Source organism: Chenopodium quinoa, unplaced genomic scaffold (genome assembly GCF_001683475.1).
Source record: "Chenopodium quinoa cultivar QQ74 unplaced genomic scaffold, ASM168347v1, whole genome shotgun sequence".
Taxonomy (NCBI): Eukaryota; Viridiplantae; Streptophyta; class Magnoliopsida; order Caryophyllales; family Amaranthaceae; genus Chenopodium; species Chenopodium quinoa.
Genome location: NW_018743920.1, coordinates 9118951 through 9140807, shown reverse-complemented (window position 1 = coordinate 9140807; position 21857 = coordinate 9118951). Strand labels below are relative to the sequence as shown.

At 32.6% G+C, this 21857-nt stretch overlaps 2 protein-coding genes and 1 long non-coding RNA gene across 3 annotated transcripts; 2 read left to right on the top strand and 1 right to left on the bottom strand.

Moving 5' to 3' along the window:
• Window positions 1-1188: 1188 nt before the first annotated feature.
• On the bottom strand, window positions 1189-2603 carry LOC110688480 (transcription factor MYB48-like). The gene is made up of 3 exons (XM_021865237.1): window positions 2338-2603; window positions 2141-2270; window positions 1189-2008 (listed from the first exon to the last, which is right to left on the bottom strand). The coding sequence occupies exons 1-3, from the start codon at window positions 2342-2344 to the stop codon at window positions 1480-1482; spliced, it is 666 nt and encodes a 221-aa protein (XP_021720929.1). The 5' UTR covers window positions 2345-2603; the 3' UTR covers window positions 1189-1479.
• LOC110688481 lies at window positions 1934-15777 on the top strand. The gene is made up of 3 exons (XR_002504603.1): window positions 1934-2025; window positions 6457-6567; window positions 15283-15777. It is a non-coding gene; the product is annotated as an uncharacterized LOC110688481 (long non-coding RNA).
• A 661-nt stretch (window positions 15778-16438) lies between these two features.
• On the top strand, window positions 16439-21083 carry LOC110688479 (protein UPSTREAM OF FLC-like). The gene is made up of 3 exons (XM_021865236.1): window positions 16439-17104; window positions 17186-18124; window positions 20580-21083. The coding sequence occupies exons 1-3, from the start codon at window positions 16812-16814 to the stop codon at window positions 20740-20742; spliced, it is 1395 nt and encodes a 464-aa protein (XP_021720928.1). The 5' UTR covers window positions 16439-16811; the 3' UTR covers window positions 20743-21083.
• The last annotated feature ends 774 nt before the right edge of the window (window positions 21084-21857 follow it).

The following is a 21857-nucleotide window of genomic DNA, read 5'->3' as shown; positions in this document are numbered from 1 at the left end:
TTTCGGTTTTTTGGGTAGTTTTGCTTAGCCCTACATAGTATTGCTATCACGTCTCTAAATTTGTAATTTTTCACCAATCATGGCTATTACCCCTTGAGTGATAATATATGGTATTTAAAATTTATGAAGAATAAGAGGGGGTGAAACTGGCATTGACATAGGGCTTTTCTTAAAAATTTATTAATTTATATACAAACTCATTCCCATTAACACTTGTCAGGTTTTTCCATTTGATGAAACACTTATTTTTTTAGACTATGATGATTTGCATGTATGAAGAATTAAATTGGACTTGGGTGTAATTTAAAATAAGGCTCCAATCTCTGCTATTCACAATTTTAATTATTTAATTAATTAATTAATTAATTTTTAATGTTTACCTCTCCTTTACTAATTTTTGAAAGGTTTGATTTTTTTTTTTTTATTTTTTTTTTAACATGAAAAAAATTGTATCAGATTCAGCCAGTATATGAAAATATATTCATTTACTCATCTTTCTATTCTGAATCTTTTGTTTCCTTTTTCCAAATTTGTATCTCTTGACAGTGATCGTATTAAATCATCTTGTTGAAAATCATTGTTAACACTGTCACATTGCTCAATGAAAGTATGAAACTACTAGTATGAAGCCTGAATTAGAATTTAGAACTAAGATAACCAACCCTAAAGAAGAGCAGGGGTAGGAAACTAAGTGAATCAGATGTTTTGTACATCCTTTTAATGAAATTCCGTTAAAAGATCACACAATCACTTCATAATAAACATAATGCTTACCAACTGGTTGATTGTTTCTCAATTTGTAGGAACTCTGGCTGCCACTTTCAAACCATGCATCCATGTATGATTATTGTTTATAGAGTGAAAAAATGAGTCAATTTGAACAAAGAATAAGGGAAATAAGGGGATGGAAAGAGAGGGTCAAGTTGAAGGCAGGTTAAGTACTAACTTCATGGCTTTATATGCTCTAAGAGGATGTATTTGAAGGACATGTCATCTCTGTTTCTTCCATAACTATTATTCAAACAAAGAATATGATCCATCTCTTCTTTTATTTCCACTTCTCTTATGCCCAAGCATAAAGAACTGTTATTGTGGCATTGTTATTTTTGTCATTTGTGACATATTGAAGTAATTGGACACGCACATATCATACACAAACAAGGGGAAAGAAGATACAATTTTGGAGGGTGATAGTGGAATACATGAATATACTTTCTCTTTCAACTTCAACATAAGTGATATGCTTATGATACATTGTTTTCAAGGCACATACAACTTATTGGAACTCATACAAAAACCAGGAACTAGAAAGTGAAAATAGGCACTACCTAAGGGCTAGATGTATATTGTTACAATGCTCATTGGACTATGGGTGGTGAAAGAGAGCTAAGTTTTCTATTATGGGCCCTTACTATACAGGTCAAAGTTTCATTGACATGATATTACCTATTTTGACATAGATAATATAATTACGCTAAATTAACCAGTTAATGACATGTTCTTTTGTTGGCAACTGGGAACAAACTGATCAGGGGGGGAAAACATCTTACATTCATCTACATCCATTCTCCATAGTGTGTCTGGACAATATTCCCATAAAGGAGAAACCATTGGTGAGCAAGAAAAATTGCTTCCTTCACGGTAGCCATCAAGAACTGGTTTTATTGGTTCTTCTGAAGTGATGTCTTTCCATATATCATCCATGGAATAAATTTCTTCCTCCCCGCTCTCATCTTTCTGATATTTCTTTCCTTGCAGAGCTGATGTATCAGGAACTACTGTGCTGTCAAAGCTTTCTGTTGTCTCAGTAGCAGTTTTTGAATTCACTGCTTGATTGTTTGATGAAGTGGAGAAATTTGATGTAGTTGTAGTTGTAGTTGTTGATGATGATGTTGATGGAGATGTTTCTCGCTTCTTCTCTTGTGCTTTCTTCCTCATATGTGTCCTCCAATAGTTCTTTATCTCATTATCAGTTCTCCCCGGTAATCTCCGGGCAATCCGTGACCATCTGCATGGAATCAGAAGGTAAACTTAACAATTGTTGAGCTAATGCTTGATTGTGAACTTTTATGTATATATAATTTTGTTGATATTAGATATTGAATTATTAAATTTTACTGTTGGATACTGAAATACATACCTATTTCCCCACTGAGAATGAAGTTCAAGGACAAGTTTTTCTTCATGAGGAGTCATCTTTCCTCTTTTGAGCCCTGGATGCAGGTAATTTACCCATCGTAAGCGGCAGCTCTTACCTGTTCTTTTCAAACCTACAAGAAAACTGTGGTTAAAATGGATGCTCCTTGTAAAAGGTCCCCATTCTTCAAACAAGCATACCTATCATTTTTCTCCCGCCACCTTCAAACCTGAAACTTTAGCTATGAAATCCCATCGCCGGTCCCCAAATAATCCCACAAAGCAGACCAGTTGAAGGTCTTCTTGTTCTGTCCATGGACCTTTCCGGATTTCTTCTTGAACCATTCTGACGTTTTAGTTTCTTTTGCTCCAACTTCTTCTAAGATTGGTTTTACCTAGTAATGGTCTTATGGATACATGGGGAGCCTGCTACATACTACTAATATTTATATTAAACGATTTACAATATTTAAAACTTATAAGATAATCTTGATATTATAAGAAAATGCTGAATTTTATCATCACCTTACATGTGTTCCCCACACTTTTGTCTTTTGATAGGCAACTTATGCATGTGATGTAAGCCACTAAAAATTAATTTATCTTTAGAAGAATTGATATATTGCTATTAATGTGATTGGCTTTTGTTCTCATCATATTAAGTCATAGTGCTATTACTTGTTTTTATGCCGGTTAGGAAGTCAGATACAACAGTTTTAAGTGTTGCCTCTGTAAGTCTGTAGTTTGTATAACCTCAAATTAAGTCACAGTGTTATTATTTGTTTTAGAACCGGTTTGATTGTCACGCTTATGCATAAGTACAGCAATTTTAAGTGTCGCCTCTGTAGTTTGTACAACCTTTTTTTTTTTTTTTTTAGTTCCTTGTTTCATGTTGCTAGCTTTTCAGTTTTTCTTTTACCTTTTCTTTAAAAAAAAAAAAATTGGGGGGGGGGGGGGGAGGGTTGGGGGTGATTTTGTGCACACCAGTCCTGTGCTCTAGATGAGACATTGAAAGAATCAAGTTGACAATTATTCTCTGACTTATCTGAGCAAAAGCATTGTCAATTTTGTCACTCTAATCATATAAAATAGATAGTTAAATTTGAAGGAATAACTAAAACTGGAAATCTATTTTGGTGTCCGTCATTTTTTTTAAGGTATTTACTTTTTTTTATGAAGTTGGTAGATCAGCGCCCTACCCATCCAAATTGTGATGTGCTGTTGGCATGCCTTGACTTTGGTGGAGGCCACCCATATGAAGCTGGGGATAAAGGAAAAGTAGATAAAGACAAAAGCTTAAAAGTAGTATTTACTCTATTAATCTCTGATAGTTTGTTTTTTCAGTAGACTTTTCTCTGCTTAAAAGAGAAAATAGTATTCCTTTTTAATTTGATAAATCTTTTAAATGATTGCAATTATGGAAATGACAAGCTATGGAAGCTTATAATTCAATGATGTTCTTAAGTTTTAGTTTCTTAAGTATATTGATAGATTATCTGAATTTGTAGTGAAGAAAGTTGTTTTGAAGTTTCCAGATATTTATGTGATTATCGATATACCATGCTTAATCCTAATGGAGCTGGTATATATTGATAACTACATTTTACTATGTGAAGGATGCTATGATCTTAAACATCTAATAAAGCAATAAGAAAGGAATTAGAATTAGATTTACATTCATTAATATACTATCATAAAGGAATTGATGATTTGACGAAGAGTATTGCCTATATATTATTTATTTTCTTTCTTTCCTTTTTTTCCTTCGAGAATCTAGTGCTTGGATTGATTAAGAAATGTAAACAATTAATGATTGGGAAGTAGAAGTACTTGGTTCATGCAGTGTGGAATGAGCATGAGATAATATTTCTCCATATTTCAGCCTCTTAGTCTCTCTATCATTTTTTGTTTACTTTTAATTTGGTTAAAGATTGTTTAGGAAGACAATTAGACAAATATTGTATACCAATGATAAAGTTCCCTGATATCCAACCTCTTGGTTTTATTTTGAGTTGTATATGCGTAGGCTTGTAGAGGCCTTGTACAAAGAGATTGGTCAGCTTTATTTAATTCCTTCCTTTTTAATTTTTGTTTCTCATCTCTTCTCCACCAGAAAGTAGTCATTCTTCCTCCATTACATCTAATTATTTTGTTTATAATTATATGCTCCCTCTGTTTCACTATGATTGTCGTATTTTTCTATTTGAGATGTTTAATGTTGCTACCATAGTTACAATCTTTCTCTTTATGTGTTGAAGCATTATTCCTTACAACATCACTTCGTACTTTATAGTTTTATTGGTCTTTTGACTTTCTCAATGTTTATGCATTTATGGTCAATTATGACAACTAGTAAAACAGAGGTATTAATGTACTTAATAACTTTTATTCTGATTTTTTCTGCATTTTTTTTCTTGTTCTGCACCAGTAATATTTGCTATAAATTCACATCTAATAGCTCTCCATGCAAAGAGGAAAAAAAAAACACACACACACACACATAGCTCTGAACATTTAAGATGAAATGCTTTTTCAAGCACTGCAATTTCTATGAGTAGATGTGATGCCGTCCTCTTTTATGACAAAGATACTACTACTCTGATTACTTATGTCCTTGGTTAAGTATATTGATGATTGGGGTTGTAGCAGTTTCATCTAGAAACTGAGATAATATTTAAAATTCCAGGAAAAGATAGACAATTAATTTCTTTGCTTTCGATAATCTTATTTGACGGCTGATGTGTGGTTTTAAAAGTTTCTAGTGAGATAATATTAACTAAGTGGATTCATAAAATGTTTCTTTATGTTAAGGCTCCCAATTTGGATGATTTTGCGTTGAGCTAGGTGCCTAGGTGTACTCTTATGGAATAGCAAATTTTCATTTTTTTTTTTAGTTATTCAAAAAAAAAAAAAAAGATTGATATTGTTTTTGGTGCTTGTGAATGTTTGTGATAACTAGTAATTGAAGAGCTCTAAATTGACTTGCTTATTGTCTACAATGTATTTATCATTGCTTTCCAATTTAAATGCTTTTCTCCCTTTTTAGATTACTTGCTAACCCCTGTGCTTTAGTTTCTTCGAATGTGCCTTAACTTTCAATTATTGTTAGAGATCTGGAATTGAGATACTTGGTTGAAAACAGAGAAAAGCTGTGGATCTCCATGGCTTACAAAGTTACAATTACTTTCGTAGGAGCTTACAATATTCTTTTCTCTTCTAGAAATTATTTACTTAGGCAACTATAAGGAAGCACTGTGAAATTGTAAGATGGGAAGATGTCACTATATGGGATATGGTATTTTTATAAGCCATTGGCATAATTTCCAATACCTTGTTTGTGGTAGGGATGCTAGCACTGTATTTGTCATAGTGTTGAAAGAATGATCCATTAATCAATTAGATACAATTGACAAACATGTCGTATCGGGTTGCTTTTGTGTTCGTGTCAAAGATAAACGAGTTGAAATACTTCAACACTAACCCATGACCTGTTTAATTAAACGTGTCATATCATGTTCATCTGCTTAGTTATACAAGTTGGAAACCTTTGACACTTACTTGCTTTTTCTTTGTGTCCGATTTGTGTCGAATAAAATAAAGTTGGCTCGTACTAAAGATTTTGTATGGATTTTGAAATTATGTTAAATTATTTGTTATTCGTCTTAGGTGGGATAAGTCGTGTCAATTTCGTGTTGGAAATCTCAACACTAATTCGACCTATTTAATTAAACGTGTCATGTCGTGTTGACCAGTTTAATTAAACGACTCGGAAACCCATAACACTAACTTGCTTTTTTTTTTTTTGTGTGTGTCTTGTTCATGTCAGCTTTTGCCAGCTCTAAAATTAGATGCTCTATCATATCTTTAGGGATCAATATAGTGGAATGAGAGTGAAATTGATTTCAAGAAGATGAACCAGCATGATGTATTAATCACACATGGAGTGTGAATGTGTGACTCATAACTTAACCTTGAATTTTAACGCATCTGGTATGAGGAGGCAGCCAAAAGAGACTCTTTTGACTACAAACCACAAAAGATAAGATAAACTCGTCTGCATTATTATTTATTGATCTCTCCCAGCCTCTTGAACCCTCCTCACAAAAATACTTCAGAAAGATACGAAGTAGTAATAACTGATATGACAAAATAATAATATAATGCTGATGCCACTTCTTGTTTTTTGCCTGTTTATCAGTTTGTTTAGCTGGTTTGCTTTATCTCTGGCCTTGTTCGTGATCAGATGTGGAATATCATGTAATTCTTCAACTTAATTATTGTTTATCTTGAATAATTTATGCCACTCCTTATCTTGTGCAGCTAGTGTTGTAACCACCACAAAGGAAAAATCCAGATAAAAATAGTAATCCTTTATAAGCTGATATCAAGCTCTCAAAATACTAGGACTGGACCACTTGCTTTATTCAAAAGGTATGCTAAGCATTCATATTATATAAAGATTAGATCTAGCATGATATGGCTTTTAATGATGCCTAATATATTGTTTTATCATACTCTGCCTCTTTGGTTTTTTGTGCTCATATTTGAGGGTGAAGGATGTGATTAATTCTATTGTTTCTGATGTTATTTTGGAATATTGTGTAATTGTCTGTTTGAGGAACACAAGTGTCTGAACACTACTGATTGATGCCATGGCTCCTGGAATCTAGGACTTTGTCGCATAATAGGATCTATTTTTATCACTGTTATTCCTGTTTTTGGGTTTAATATATGTTACTTGTTGTTTTTAAGGAGCCTCTGATAGTGACATTCGTGATATGTACCTGTATGCAACCTTAGTGTTTGGCCTTTCCTTCCTGAAGAATCGATATTTGAGGGTCATGATTATCATGATTAATGAGTAGATAATAGATGAAATAACCTTTGTGTTTACAAGGGTTGAAAAGCTTAGGTAGTTATCAAGGAGCCATTGTTAGGATTAGTTTTTGATGACTCCTTGTGTCCACTGTCTGATTGTCACTGGAGAGAATGGTACTTAGATTGCCGTCCTCTTCTAGCAAGAATTCATGCCCTTCCTAATTTGTGTATTATGAGTATTAATTATTCGTTATGTCCTAAAAGAAAGTTCCTATTATTATTTTGGAATGTCCTAAAATGAAGTTATTCTTTCCTTTTCGAGGTATTACTGTTAAATATATCCCCTTAATGATTGGCTGTTTGGAATTATTGATATTTATAATATAGGCTGATCTATAGAGTACTAAAAAGCGTATTAGTTACAATGTTACATGACAAGCCTTAATATGTCTGTCAAAAATAAAGATAATCTTTATTTTGGGACAAAAGGAAGTAGTATATTGAAAAAGAAATTGAGAAATCAAATCTCAGTAGAAAAGCTCTACAAATTCTATATTGAGAAAAATTGTTAAAAACTTGAATTTCAGCATGGAATTATATGTTAATATGTTGAGTTGGATAGTAGATTTTTACAATTTCTAAGGAATTCTTAGCTCTTCATAGTTGGTTTTTGTTTCTGCGTATTATATTGGGTGCCAACATATTTATTATTGATTTTTAAAGTAGAGGAGAATTTTATTGCCATTTTATATGTCAAGCTAGTAGATTATACATTGGACTGGCCTTACTTTCTGAAGCTGTAGAGCAAGTACCATGCCTTTCTTCTGTTATTCCTTTTTTTTTTTTTTCATTGAACTGCTCTTTATAATTAAACTTTTGAAAAAAGGGGCGGGGTGAGGGTGGGGGTGGTTAAGTCTTGGGCTGTAGATCGACTCTTCTGCTGAACTATAAATTGACTCTTCTGCAACAGTAGAGCCAATGCTGAAAGGCTTGTTCAATAACTGATGAACGCGATTATGTAATAGATTTTGCTATAGAATTTGTGAAAAATGATATCCTAGTGTTGCTTTGAACATTTACTCCCTCCAAAACTTTTGCTTTATTACACAAGCTGATTAGTGCTATATGATGTTGTGCACGTTTATCTGCATTAAAATTTTCTGCACTAGTGTGAGGGAGAGTGCGATATTGTGACAATTCCATTCAGCAGGTATAACGTAAGCATTTATTTTCTCCATCAAAGTTTATTAGTAGGTGGGGTGTGGGTCCAATTGCGTTTTGTGCTGTTGGACGTGGATGGGGTCGGTAATCTCTAAATACTATCATATTTTGTGGTGGGAATCTTAAATGAAATTCTTTACTTGTAATTTATAGTGATTACCCAAAATTGTGATGGGACTCATGGGAGAATGACAAAATTGATTTTTTAAATATGTGCTCTTAGTAGTATTATAATGTGGAACTTGAAAAAATACGTTTCTTCTTAAGCCAAACATGATACTTGAAAAGATGTAGCTATTAGATCTATTTGTGGATTAAAATGCTAAGGAAATTTTTTTATTGCTTATCTTTTTGAGATATGAACTACTACGTATTGAATGTGTCTTTTAATGTTATGAGTATTATATTTGTCTATTTGGTGAAGCATTATTATATGCATTCTGAATTCTATTATGTGTCTGATTAACTTGAAAAAATACGTTTTTTCTAAGGCCAAACATGATACTCGAAAAGATATGAAGTGGAATTAAAATACTAAGGGATTTTTTTTTAATGCTAATCCTTTTGAGATATGAACTACTCCGTATTGAACGTGTGCCTTTTAATGGCGAGTATTATATGTGATGAAACATTATTATATGCATTCTGCATTCTATTATTTGGCTGATTATGCAATGCATGTACAATGTTGTATGCGGGCAAAAAGGAGGTTATGAGAAGTCTTTTATTTTGGTCTATGATCCATACCCTAGTGTGGAATAGATTTGATCTCAACTCATTACCAACTAATCTAATTAGCATCCTCATAATCTCATTTGTGGAAGTAGTAATATGTCTAAGTATGAGAAAGCAAGATTAATTTGCATGCACTTGGAATGACCAAAAAAAATTTAGCTACTTTTTTTTAGACTAATTAAAAAGGAGGGGAGCTTTTCTTTTGATGAGGCTATTCTAGTTTTTGGTTTATTCTCTTGGGCCTATTAGCCAAAAAATGCCAAATTATTTGAGTTTTTTTTTTTATTGAGTATTTATATGATTGAGGAGGGCACTTTTATCTTATGAATTTTTTCTCCCTGAATCCTTCATTGTTCTTTTTGGTGGTATAAGTATCTCTTGCCATAGCATTACATGGACACCTTGAACCAACTTGTGGATAAATGTAAATTTGATTTGATTTGATCTGATCTGAAGCAAGGGTCCCGTATTTTAGTTATCCTTGAGGTTCAACTTAGCTACCTTCGAACTTTTTATTTATCTAGATCTATGTAATCTGAATCACTTTCACTTCCTCCTTCCCTCAATCAACTTTTTATATTATCTCTAATTAATTGCTAACCAATTTGGTCTTTCCTAGTTTCTAACTGTTGGACTGGACCCTTTAATGTGGATTTGTTTGTACTCCTGAAATGAGTGAAGTTTGCTGTATTGAATGTCTTATAGAGTTATAGTATAACGTGAAACATTCTTTTGCTATAGATACTCTATGCAATATGAAGGCTGCTGTATCAACGGTCTTATGATAACGAGGAACTAGATTAATTACCATATGATTATCATGTGTGATTCCTAAGATTCAAGTTGTGAGATTGCTAAATTATGTATGATTTACATTCTGAAAATTTATGATATGAAAGTGATGAAAATTTATGAATAGATGGACAAGTTTGGGGATGGAGTTGCATTACGACAATACCTTCAACTAGCCTGAAAACTCAATACCATCCGTTTCCAGGCTTAAAAAACGGATGGTATAGTTTCATCAGTTTGGTCATCGATATTTTTAGCTTAGAATTTTTTTTGATGTTTTTCCTGGTGTAATCTAAACTGATGAAACTATAGTTGGTAAATCTGAGATCAACCAGCCACCGCCCACTGGTACAGTGGTACCCTTTCTACTCCCTATAGTTCTATTACCTTAAAAAGTAGCAAAAGTCCTAAGATTTCTACGTAGTATTAGTCATCATCAAACTGAGGTTTTTTCTTAATTACTTGTGTTGGGCTGCTTAATGTGTTTATCATTATGCAACTAGACCGAGCAAGAAATAATGAAATACTGTCGGTTGGTGCCAGACTGCCTTTCTTCTTCCCACTTTTCCACTTTCGTTTTTTGTTTATTTTAATTTTATTTTCTGGATGATTTAACGGATATAGCCCGGTTTCTCTAGTCTTTTTGAAAACCTTTTTCTCTCACGACCTATTTGGTAAGTAGTACTCTGTATTAAATGATGGTATTGAGAATAAATTTGTATATAAATTTGTATGAGAGACTTAATATCCATTCTCATGGGCCATGGTAATACTTCGTAATTAACCTCAAATTGTCTCTTTTTCTTCACAAATTTACATTATTATACATACCATATATATGGAAGTGATATCGGGTGGTAATGGACATATATGAAGGAAAACAAAAGTTTGAGGATGAGCTTATATATATTTCTGATATATGGATGTTATTTCACTTGTTAAATTACAATTAACTTCATTCTCATTATTACTATTTATAATTGGTTGCCAAATAGGTTGTTAGAGTATGTTCTTTTAATTTGAAAAACTTCTTTTGGCATTGAACCTAATATCCCTGTTTTGAACCTATTTATAGTCACGAGTTGAACTTTTTAGCTCCTATCAGATCTATTAAGATTTAAGACTATTTATAGTGATATTGTGATATGTTTTTTTTTTCCTCCACTAACATTTATTTTGAAAGGTTTACTATTTAAGGCCTTATATTTTTTATTTTTTTATAATTTAACCTCTAGCTTAAGGCCTTAGCCATTATTTTCCTTGGCTGATTGAAATAAGTTATGAGTAAGAATAATTCCAGTTAAGCAAAAAAAAGCTATATGAAAAAATATTTCTTTCTATGACCCTTTGTTGAGCAATTAGTTAAGCGTATTGCTCCGGCCTTTAGTAGACCTCAAAATGGTCCTAAAATTAAACCTTGTGGACCATTTGAACTTCATTTCAGATGTCCTTTGAACTATATTCACATCCTGCTTCAAATCCTTGACCAATGACCATCCTGCAGCATAATTTTCTTTTATCTAGGCCTTAGAGAAATTGACTGGATCATGGTCGTTGGAAACTTTACATTTTGGATGTTTGCCCGTCAATCGACTATTCAACTAAGCATAGCTCTAGTGGAATAACTTGTGCTTTTTTTTTTTTTTTTTTTTTTTTTTTAATCTTTTTGGTACCTTTTGTAAGAGGAAAGCCTATTGAAATGTAAATTTACAAATTTGTGGAAATCTTTTTGTTATATTTTAGTTATATTTGGGTGCTATCCATTATTCATTTGCACATTTGTTTTACGCACCAATAGAGGCCAGGCAACCACCAAAAAAATCTTGTCCGCAAAACCTTGATGAACTTTGCAAAAATCAGTACCCATTAAGGATTTGGAAAGCCTTCCTCGGTCTTGATCCTGATATGGCAACAATCCACTAAACTCACCTTTTCTGCTTTTCGGCACAATTCCTTTCCACCACATATCCATGTAGAACCAAAATCATATACGTAAATCACCTGAATTTTCCATTATTGAAGATTCTAATTTGAATTAATTTTAGGCAATTGTGATTAATGATTGATTGCCTGTGTGGTTAGTGAAAGATCATTGCTTGTTATGGTTTATTGCTAACCTGTAAGTATGCTCGATTTCGTGTAACTTCTGACTTTCTAAGAAGCCGATCGTTTGGTTAGACAAAGGAAGTATCACATTCCATTCCATGATGTAAAACTCCCCACTTTCTAATCAAATTGTTGCATAGTTATCCTGTAGTAATGAAGTATCCCATATAGGTTCCATGAATGAAAACTAATTGAGGTCCAACTTATTTTGCTGTCAAGCAATTATTACTAGTACCGAAAGTGTCGTAAATAATTGAGTAATTGTGTTAATTGAGAAAACAATACTTGATTGTAATTTTGTCTAATTTAGAATATCACTACAGTCCTTGTCTTTCCTAAATTTGTAAAAGTGATGCATGCTACTGGCCACTGAGCCATCGGAATATAATTATGTGACATTTAAGTGATCTGTTTTTTTAGTTTGCTAAGGACCGATATCATTATATGGAGTAATAGTCGATGAGATTTTAGTCTTAAACGTTAAAGTATTGTTGAAGGATGACTTTTAGACAGTAGAGCCAATATGACTTTGTTGTATAAGTAGGACTTGAGAGTTAGTGTTTGACGACTAGATTATGAATTTAACATAATAAAATCGACTCAAACAAGTTTGAATCTAGTCCCTCTATTTATATGTTGTGGACAATTCAGATAATTGGATTAAATCAACCAAGGTTCTAGCTTCTGTCATGGAATTGAAGTATTGAAGTATATTGTATATAATCACGTGAAATTTATCTTTGATAACATGCATATACGACGCCTCTTAACTAAGGTCGATTATTTAAAATTCCGCCGATAAATTGGACTACCCACCATATGAATGATCTGCACGAATGAATTAAATCCCATGCTAGTGATGCTACACATATTGCCAAACACTCCCAAATCTTTGACAACTTTGGATTATTTGTACAAATAATAATATGGACCCTGTAAATATTATATTGGTCCCATTTATTAACCCTTGATTATTACTATACGAAGAGGATGTCTATGCATGATACGATCAAGAGTCAATCCATTGATTTGATCACATCATAACAACTTATTACTAGAAAATAACCGGTTATAATATTCTGGATTTTCACTATCTTTATTTATCTAGTATATTTAAGAAGTACTTCGTATGTATGTGTGTTTTGGTGGCTATGTGAAACATATATTAATATACTAGGTTAGAACCCGTGCGATGCATGGTTTATATAAAATCATCGCCTAATACATATTTCAATGTATGAGTCCATTTATTAGTGTGTTATTTACAATTGTTTTATTTTTTAAGGATAAATTGATAGGTTGTAGTTGCAATGTAGAACCTTCTAATATTTAATTCAAAATTTCTAAATATGGTAGCTAAAAAAAGTAAAAAATAAAAAAAGAAGATGACATCATCCTTACATTTTGGCGGGAAAATTTTTATTATGACAGTGACATGTAGACAGTGATGACGTCAGCAACATTTTGTTTTAGTAATAGTTAATAGATTATATTGTTCTTAAAAAGTATTGTCATTTTCTTGTTATGTAATTGGAATTAACACATTAAAATCTAAACTTCAAAACCCTCTAAACTCATGTGTCTCATACTCAACTTGTTTGACTCATTAGAATTAGTTTTACTTTTTAGCAAATAAGTTTTACACTAGATTGCATTTGTAGTAATGCATAAGAAATTGAGAATACGAGGTATTTCTAAAATTGCTTCATATAGAAGATAATCTTGAATAAAGATACATTACAAAGTATTTCCTCCGTCCACAATTATGTGCAATAAAAGAATATCCCTTTTTTGTGGGCGGAGGAATAATACCCCTTTGTTGCACATAATTGTGGGCGGAGGAAGTAATACACTTTTTAACAATACATGAATGAGATTAACTGATTTGAGTGCAAAAATAATTAATAACACTTTCCTTATGAAGGTTCACATATAATTAGGTGCTTCTTAGTTCGTACAATGTCTCCCTCACATGAATTATAAGAAAGAGGCAAAGAAGAGGTCGGAGATAACACAATGGTCGAAGCTCGTGAAGGAGGAGAAAGAACTAGGGTTTGTATAGCAAGTATTATGAGAAATGTATTTTTAAACAATAGTTCAAAATATTTGACACGAGATTGTGTTTTTAAAAAAGTATAACTCAACGCATAATAGAGTGAAACGGACACGTAATTAAGAGATAGGGGAGTATAATAATTTTACCCGTAAGGTCAAAAAAACAAACATGCATATGCATGTATGCTCTATGCACAAAAACAATCGAGTAATCATTTTCTAGTTTGAAAATTTTGTTATATCTCCATTTATGTCTCAATTTATTTCAAGAAAAACTTGCATTGAGCAATGAAAGTGAAGAGAGGGATGAGTATGGAAATCTAAACCTTTCAAACTCTCAAAGATAGATTCTTACGCCTAAGATATGATATGATTTGGTGCAGTTGATTATCAGAATCCTGATTATATCAAGGCCGTATGATGACGGTGTCTCATCAATCAACAATCATTCATTTTAAATCTTTTTGCATAGAAATGTTGAATTTCATGGACGGTAGTCAACGCAACCTCTAACACGTGTCTTTGTGGGCCTGGGCCTTATATTAGCTGGACTGATGACATGTCAAGTCCATTTTATATTTATTTATTTTTGTTGGGGTTTGGTGAGACGTTGAGCAGCGCATTCATCGCAAGTAGCGACTTGAGTCAATGGTTAGGTGGCAGTCAAGTTTAAACCAAATGCTACTGTGCTATACACACCACTACTAGTCCTAGTACTATATTTAGTCAACGCTTTTTTCTATTTTTATTTATTTTTAGTAAACTTTGTTTGAATTCTTAATGTGAAATCAAACTCTTTGCTGTAGATTCTCGCTTTCTTTCTCTATCTCTTAAGACAAATTTAATCAACTTTATTAGTAGGGTTTAGTGTTTTTTTTTTTCAGCTTATTATGGGAAGATTTTAGCATTTCGAGGTACTATGTGGTTTGTTTGTTTTTTTGAGAAACTATGTGGTATATTGTTCTTCTATGTTGCACATGAACAAAATTAGGAAAAGAGGCTTTCTAGTGAAATGATTGGTCAAAACTCAAAAGAAGTGATTAATGGATTGATAGTGAGCAGCTCTATTACTATAATTTTAGAGACCTTGGGAGTATATAGTACAACTGTACAAGTGGTCTATACACACGCCGTTGTTCATACAATATTGGTTATATAATTACTTCTGATTATGAGTATAAGGCCCCAATCTTAAAGGGTTATCTTTAATTCAGTTCATTTCATCTCAATTCAGTTTAATTCAATTTAATTCAAAAGATTATGGCCTAAGAAGGGAAGTGTTGTAGTGTTGCATGGAGTATGTAAGATTCTTGAAAATTTCTTCTCCAAAAACTTTACTCCATCCATATTTTAAACCATGTACGAGTATTAATGAAAACAGAAATTTTGACTTTCAATTTACTTTTTTTTTTTTTGCAGCACAGTCTTCTTTGATGTTAATTGGGAGAAAGAAGAATCAATCCATTATTTTCAAAATTGCTGGGTATTGATTAGAAGTTGCAAAACTAAGATTTGTGTCGAGAGACCTAATAAATATAACTTGTACTCTAATTCAAAATTCTTTTCAAAATAAAGTACTCCCAAACAAGATGAGTTGGCCTATTCATTTGGAAATCTTAAGTCTTGGTCTATTTTCAGTAGGCAATTTTGAAATTTTGGTCTATTAACTGTTTGAAAGTGGGAAGAGGAGGTCCTCGATCAAGATTTTCTTCATTGATTGATGAAAAGTACAGTCAACGTATTACAATTGTTGTAGTTTATTAGTTATACATTTATGATGATACAAAGTAATTGCAATTGATCTTTGAGATTAAACGTCATTGGATTTGACCGATTGTTGTTTTTGTAGTTAAAATTATAAATGCCGCATAATTATTAATTTACGGAGTAATAAACTCCTACGAAGTATAATATTGCGAGTAATATTTTCAAAGTATTGTGTCAATACTCAATACTTTAAAAGTGAGAAGTGATATGATAACAAAAGATCGTATAATTAATAAATTAATCCATAAAGTATAGAATAACTTGATTTACAACATTATGAAGTGGTATAAAGTCATGTTATGGCTAGTAAAATTATTATCATATCTATCATGAAGGTTAATCAATTGATTGTAAACACTTTTACAACGGCGTATTAGCTATCAATGAAGAGACCTATAAAATCAACCCACACTAGTAAACTAACATTCTGTAAGGATCATGATCGTACTATTTATTACCCTTATGCTTGCATGATCTAATGTAAAATGTACAAAATAACACTTGTATAGTCAAATGAGAGGCATTTTTGCTTATTAAATTGCGGTCAACTACCCAAAAAAATCACTCCCATGTTACTTACTACAATACAATCCTTTGAAATACATTTTATTAATTAATCCATCATTGTCAATTGACTAATTACATCTTAACTTTCTTAAACATACAAAGTCGCTTCTTGTACCTTAGCATTCACATGCAAAGTCATGCACTAAACACCATTTAAATAAATTTAAAGAAGATATTTTGAGATTAACCAATATCATTTAAATCAATCCCTTTCATAAACCATGATCCATAAAAATGAGACCACCAAATTACCCTTATTTTATTTAAAAATCTCATCTTTTTTACAGTAGTACGTATTGAATTCAATTCAACCATAAGCTGAAAAAAATGAATAAATACAAAACAAGAATTACTTGTATAAGAGCAAAAACCTCTGACCATAAACTCTGCCTTATTAGTACTGAATTTTAAACAAATTCCACCTTTGTTTTCTTCCTCTTGTCCCATTATATTCCTCCTTTCTCTCTCCTCATTTCTCCCCCTTCTTATTTTGAATCCCCTCTTCACTCCCCCAAACCCAAACCCAAACCTCCCTTCATTTTCTTCCCAAAAAAAAAAAAAAGAAGAAGAAAAGCCATAATATTTTTTTTCAAAGCTTCTGTAATTCCTCATCAATGGCGGTAACATTGAGCAGCAGAAGAAGCGAGCAACTTCATCTCCAGAAATTCAAAGAAAAACAAGAAGATTACAACAATATGAATTTAAATGATCTACAAAATCAGCTGAAAAAGCCAAGTGTAGTTCCAGTAGTTTATTATCTTTCCAGAAATGGTCAGCTTGAACATCCTCATTTCATGGAGGTTCCTCTCTCTTCTTCTCATGGTCTTTATCTTAGTGACGTCATCCATCGCCTGTATCTTCTTCGTGGTAAATCCATGCCTTCGCGCTACTCCTGGTCTTCCAAACGGTAATTAATCGCAATTAAATTAATAATAATTAATTTGTTGATTAATTAAATTTAATGTTAATAATTTGATTAATTTTGTAGGAGCTACAAAAGTGGATATGTATGGCATGATTTGGCGGAGAATGATTTCATTCATCCAGTTCATGAAGGAGAGTATGTTCTCAAAGGTTCCGAGATTGTGGTCGAAAATATAATTTCTTCGCCAACTGCATCCAAATCATCTGAAACGACGTCGTCATCTTCAAGTGCGAAGAATACTCCGGCGGCCGGAGATTCTGATTTTCCGGCGGTGAGGAATCGCCGCCGGAATCAGTCTTGGGGTGCGATTGACTTGCACGAGTATAAAGTGTATAAGACTGAGTCAACTCACGAGTTCGCCGGAAAAGCGGCGGCGGACGCGTCAACTCAGACGGATGAGAAACGACGTCGTCGGAAGGCGGTCGTTATAAAGGAAGAACCCGAGGATGAAAAGGCCGAGGAAATGCAACAACAAGATGAACAACAACAGAGTACGGAGTTGAGTAGGGATGAGATTTCACCACCACCGTCGGATTCAAGTCCGGAGACATTAGAGTCGTTGATGAAAGCTGACGGGAGATTATTACTTGGTTCGTCGTCGTCATCATCAACTTCAATGCAAGCTGCCAATCAGGGTGATCATAATAATAATCAGACGATTGGGAGTTGTCCAAGTGGCAGAATGAAAGCATCTACCGTGTTAATGAGCTTGATTTCTTGTGGATCGATATCGTTCAAAGACTGTGGGGCGGTCGCGGTGAAAGACAATGGGTTTTCGTTGGTGTCTCATTATAAGACGAGGGTACCACGTGGCACACATCAGGGGCTAGTCGAGGACGGGGGTAATGAGATGATGATGGTGGAGATTGAGAATAATGTGAGTAGTAAGTTTGCGAAGATGGCGTTGGAAGATAAAGAGTATTTTAGCGGGAGTTTAATAGAGACTAAGAAACAAGAACTTCCTACTATGCTTAAACGATCTTCTTCTTACAATGCTGATAGGTAAACACTCCTAATTTCCTTTTGTTTATTTGATCAGTATCTTTAATTTTACAGTAACAAATTTGGGTATCAAGTGTACGTTTGGTTTAACTATTGTGTGAATAGTGGTCTAATTTAGAGTAAGTTTATATGACGTTTGAATTTTACTTGTTATGATAGTTTTGAAGGTACGATTCTCTTTCTGCAGAGAATAAGCCATACGTACATTTTTTAATTATTGTGCAGATTTCTGTGTTCTGATCTTGTTGCACCATTCTCTCTTTTTATGCAATGTAGATTTGTACTCCAGTATAATGAGAGTATTTTTGAGCAAATCTTGTTGCTTATTAGGTGCTTATAACTTGTAAAGTTCGAATGAGTTTTAGACTGTTTAGTTGAATGACAATTACGTACAGTATGATACTCCGAGTTAATAGTTTTACCCTTGATAATGATCACTTTAACTATATTACTGTATGAATACTCATAATAATTTTGTATTAGATAGTAAGTTAGTAACAAGTCTTGATTAACTGGTAGTAGTTAGATGAAGGCAAGCTAGTGGAGATTACACAAGATGATAAGCATATACAAGTAATAAAATTTTAAAAATGTGATGGTGAAGACAAATATTTTTGAGTTGTAACTTGTAAGTAAAGGCCCCTACCCCTGCTACTTCATAGGCTATCATGTAGCGTTAACCTGAGGCCAGTAATTAGGTACCCGTACTATCTTTTTTGCAAGATTCCTGCTCATCTAGATCAAACTGTAGTATTTACTCCAAATTTTTTATGATATCATCTTTCTGAGTTCTGATCCCTGCTTTTATTTTACTCGTATCATGTTTTTTCAGACATACGGAGTATCATTGATTTCTTTACTACCAGTTTCTTTTCTTCATTCAATTTTGCATTATCTTATGTATGTTTCCATTTTATTAGCCTCTTTTTGCTCCTTCCTAAATGATTGTTTAGGATAGCAGAGTTAATAAAACTCTTGCTATTTTCCTAGTGGCCGAGGTTCGAACCCGGAACCTCACCATGGGCTAGACATGTTACACACTTTAGCTTGCATCTATTTAACAGAAAATTGCTGACATCATCCTCTTCCCAAATTATATATGTGTTGCTCTCTTATAAAAAATTTTCCCGCCAAATGCACTTATAATAGGTCATATACTTTTTGGTTTTATTTTTAGAAATTGGTTAATTTTTTTTATTTTTTTTCATTTCAATCTTTTGACTGTATCAATAAATAAATAAATAAATATTTTTTTTGGTTGATAAAAAATTGATATTGAACTTAAACTTTTTAGGTAACTACGAAGTTTTTTTTAAAAAATTGGTCTTAATTTTTTTTTTTTATTTTGTCATTTTTTTTAGGGATTGTGCAAGCAACCTAGCTATGAAGTCATGTACTAACAATATGGATGTTTGTTATACAAAAATGAATTAATGTTGTCATAAGTGTTATCATTGTTTTGTATTTCCAAGGTGCTTCTATTTATTTAAATTAAGATTGATAGAGTATAAAAACATAATCTTAGGTCTCAACCATTAGCTTAAGATTTTGGTTGAGTTGGTCCTTCATTAAGGATCTTTAAATTACAAGTATTTTTATTTTATTCCGAACTCTTAGATGCGTATGCATTTGGTTTGATTAGATCAAATTGACATTCATTTTTATATTTTGTTAGAGCTCGTGTAATTTATGATGATAGGTATGTTTTTTTGATCTAATTTACAAGTATATACAGGAAAATAATAATAGAAATAAGCTATTTTATTTCAATAATTTTTACAATCTGTGCACCGCACATGTCTAATCTAGTTGACTACTAAAAAAACAAAGATTTTTGTGGATCTTTCTTTTGCAATGGGAACTACAGCAGCATGTGCCAGCATTGGAGCATATGCATGCGTTCTCCGACGGAAAAAAAAAATGTTACATTGCAGTTATATAATTATATTGGACCACAACAATATTCAATACTATGAATTATGAAAGTACCAGTGTTGGAAAATGAGGTTTGTAATTGACTGATCGACTGATTGTCAAAGGTGGTAAAATTGTGAAAGCGAAGGTGAAGATTAGTTCAGAAATCCAGAAAGAATGCATTAGCATTTAGGATAGAGTAGAGTAACTAGGAACAAATCAAGGGGTCATGTTGGCCGTTTGTCACATGCTATGTTAGCCGACATCTCTTTCGAGTGAATTTTTATACGTCCTGTTTCTTTCGCCTTTGTGCATTCACATGGAAAATAGGTGTGTTGATCTTTCTATATCTTTCACTATGATATGTGTGATTAAAACCGTGCTTGTGCGATTATAATTTATATAATAACTCGTAATGAATGACAAAAATGCTACTTGTGTTGAGGTTTTTGATTGTTTTCTTGACACGGTATAATTAGCTTTCTTTTGGTATGATCAAAACACTATAATTGGTTTTAACAATTGGATTTGTTTTATATAGGAGTGTGCATATGAAGTTGGAGGAAAAAGAAGTGGAAGGAGTGAGAGCAAAATGCTTACCGAGGAAGCCAAAGACTCAAACAAGTACTAGTAAGAAAAAATGTCACACGGATTCTACTCGTGCTACCATCAACAATACTTGTCAAGAACGAAATCAAAATTAAGTGTCTTTGTCACTACTGATTCCACAGAATTAGTTACTTGGACTTCGAATATGTATTGTGAGTTCCTCTTGTCTAACCTACAAGAATATTATATTATTAGGAAGGATGATCGAATTAACGAATTAGAAGGTTGAAAAATCAAGGGGACAAATGTTTATATGCCGTGACTAGTAGTGGGTAACGTACATTAAAATTGTAGGAATTTCTGTAGTAGACTAGTAGTAGCAGTTGTAGTGGTAATTTTGGGAATTCGGGGAAGCTTTTGCATTTTAGAGATGTGCATGAAAAAAAAAAGAAAAAGAAAAAAGAAGAAGAATATAAAAGCTCCATTTTCATGTGAATTGACTTTTATCTATTGATTTTGGAGCTCTAAATTAAAAAAATGAACATAATAGTAGTATAAAAAGCTTGTCTTTTTAGACTTTGAGTTTTGGGCCTTTTATTCTTAAATTTCCCTCTTTTGGGCTGTTGGTTATGGGTAGTGGAGAATCTTAAGCAAAATTATGCATTGAGTTTAGTGTTTATAGTACAATTATGACTTAAATATAACAATTTAGCTGTAATATTAGATTGATTAGAAGAAAGTTGTTTTTATAAACTTCCGAGATTGGAGAAAATTGATGTGCCTGAGGAACCGGAGAGAAACAAGGAAAAGCAGGAACACTACTAAGATTAATGTACTTCAATGTGTTATTAGTTTATTAGAGCTTTTTTAAGCTACAATATAAAACTAGTCATAGATAGACGGATAGAAGTACATGCAATGCATTAACACAAGTTATATGTTCTCCTCGTCTTATTTAAATAAGCTTTGACAAAAGTCTTGAGGTAGCTAATGTAGCTATTGCTGCTTTTCGTTCGTATCATTTTCTCAGTTGATGGTTGCTGTGATTAATCAACTTTAAACATAAAAAGTCAAATGAAATATCGAGGTTTAATGTACCTCTAATTTTATCACAAAATAAGAGAACGCATAACTAATGAAAAATCACAATATTGTTGATTTGCCTGCACGACATGTAATAACAACGTAATAAATAGATTTTGAAACTAATTGACATAGTTCATAGATACAAAGTAGGATTATGTATTGAATTTTCTAAAAAAAGGTACTC

What these genes read in the sequence shown, in the direction of transcription:
- LOC110688479 (XM_021865236.1), top strand. Translation starts at nt 16,812, where the DNA reads ATGGCGGTAACATTGAGCAGCAGAAGAAGCGAGCAACTTCATCTCCAG. An exon ending in TACTCCTGGTCTTCCAAACG is followed by an intron (nt 17,105 to 17,185) that starts GTAATTAATCGC and finishes TTAATTTTGTAG; the next exon opens with GAGCTACAAAAGTGGATATG. An exon ending in TCTTCTTACAATGCTGATAG is followed by an intron (nt 18,125 to 20,579) that starts GTAAACACTCCT and finishes TGTTTTATATAG; the next exon opens with GAGTGTGCATATGAAGTTGG.
- LOC110688480 (XM_021865237.1), bottom strand. An exon ending in CATTCTCAGTGGGGAAATAG is followed by an intron (nt 2,009 to 2,140) that starts GTATGTATTTCA and finishes GATTCCATGCAG; the next exon opens with ATGGTCACGGATTGCCCGGA.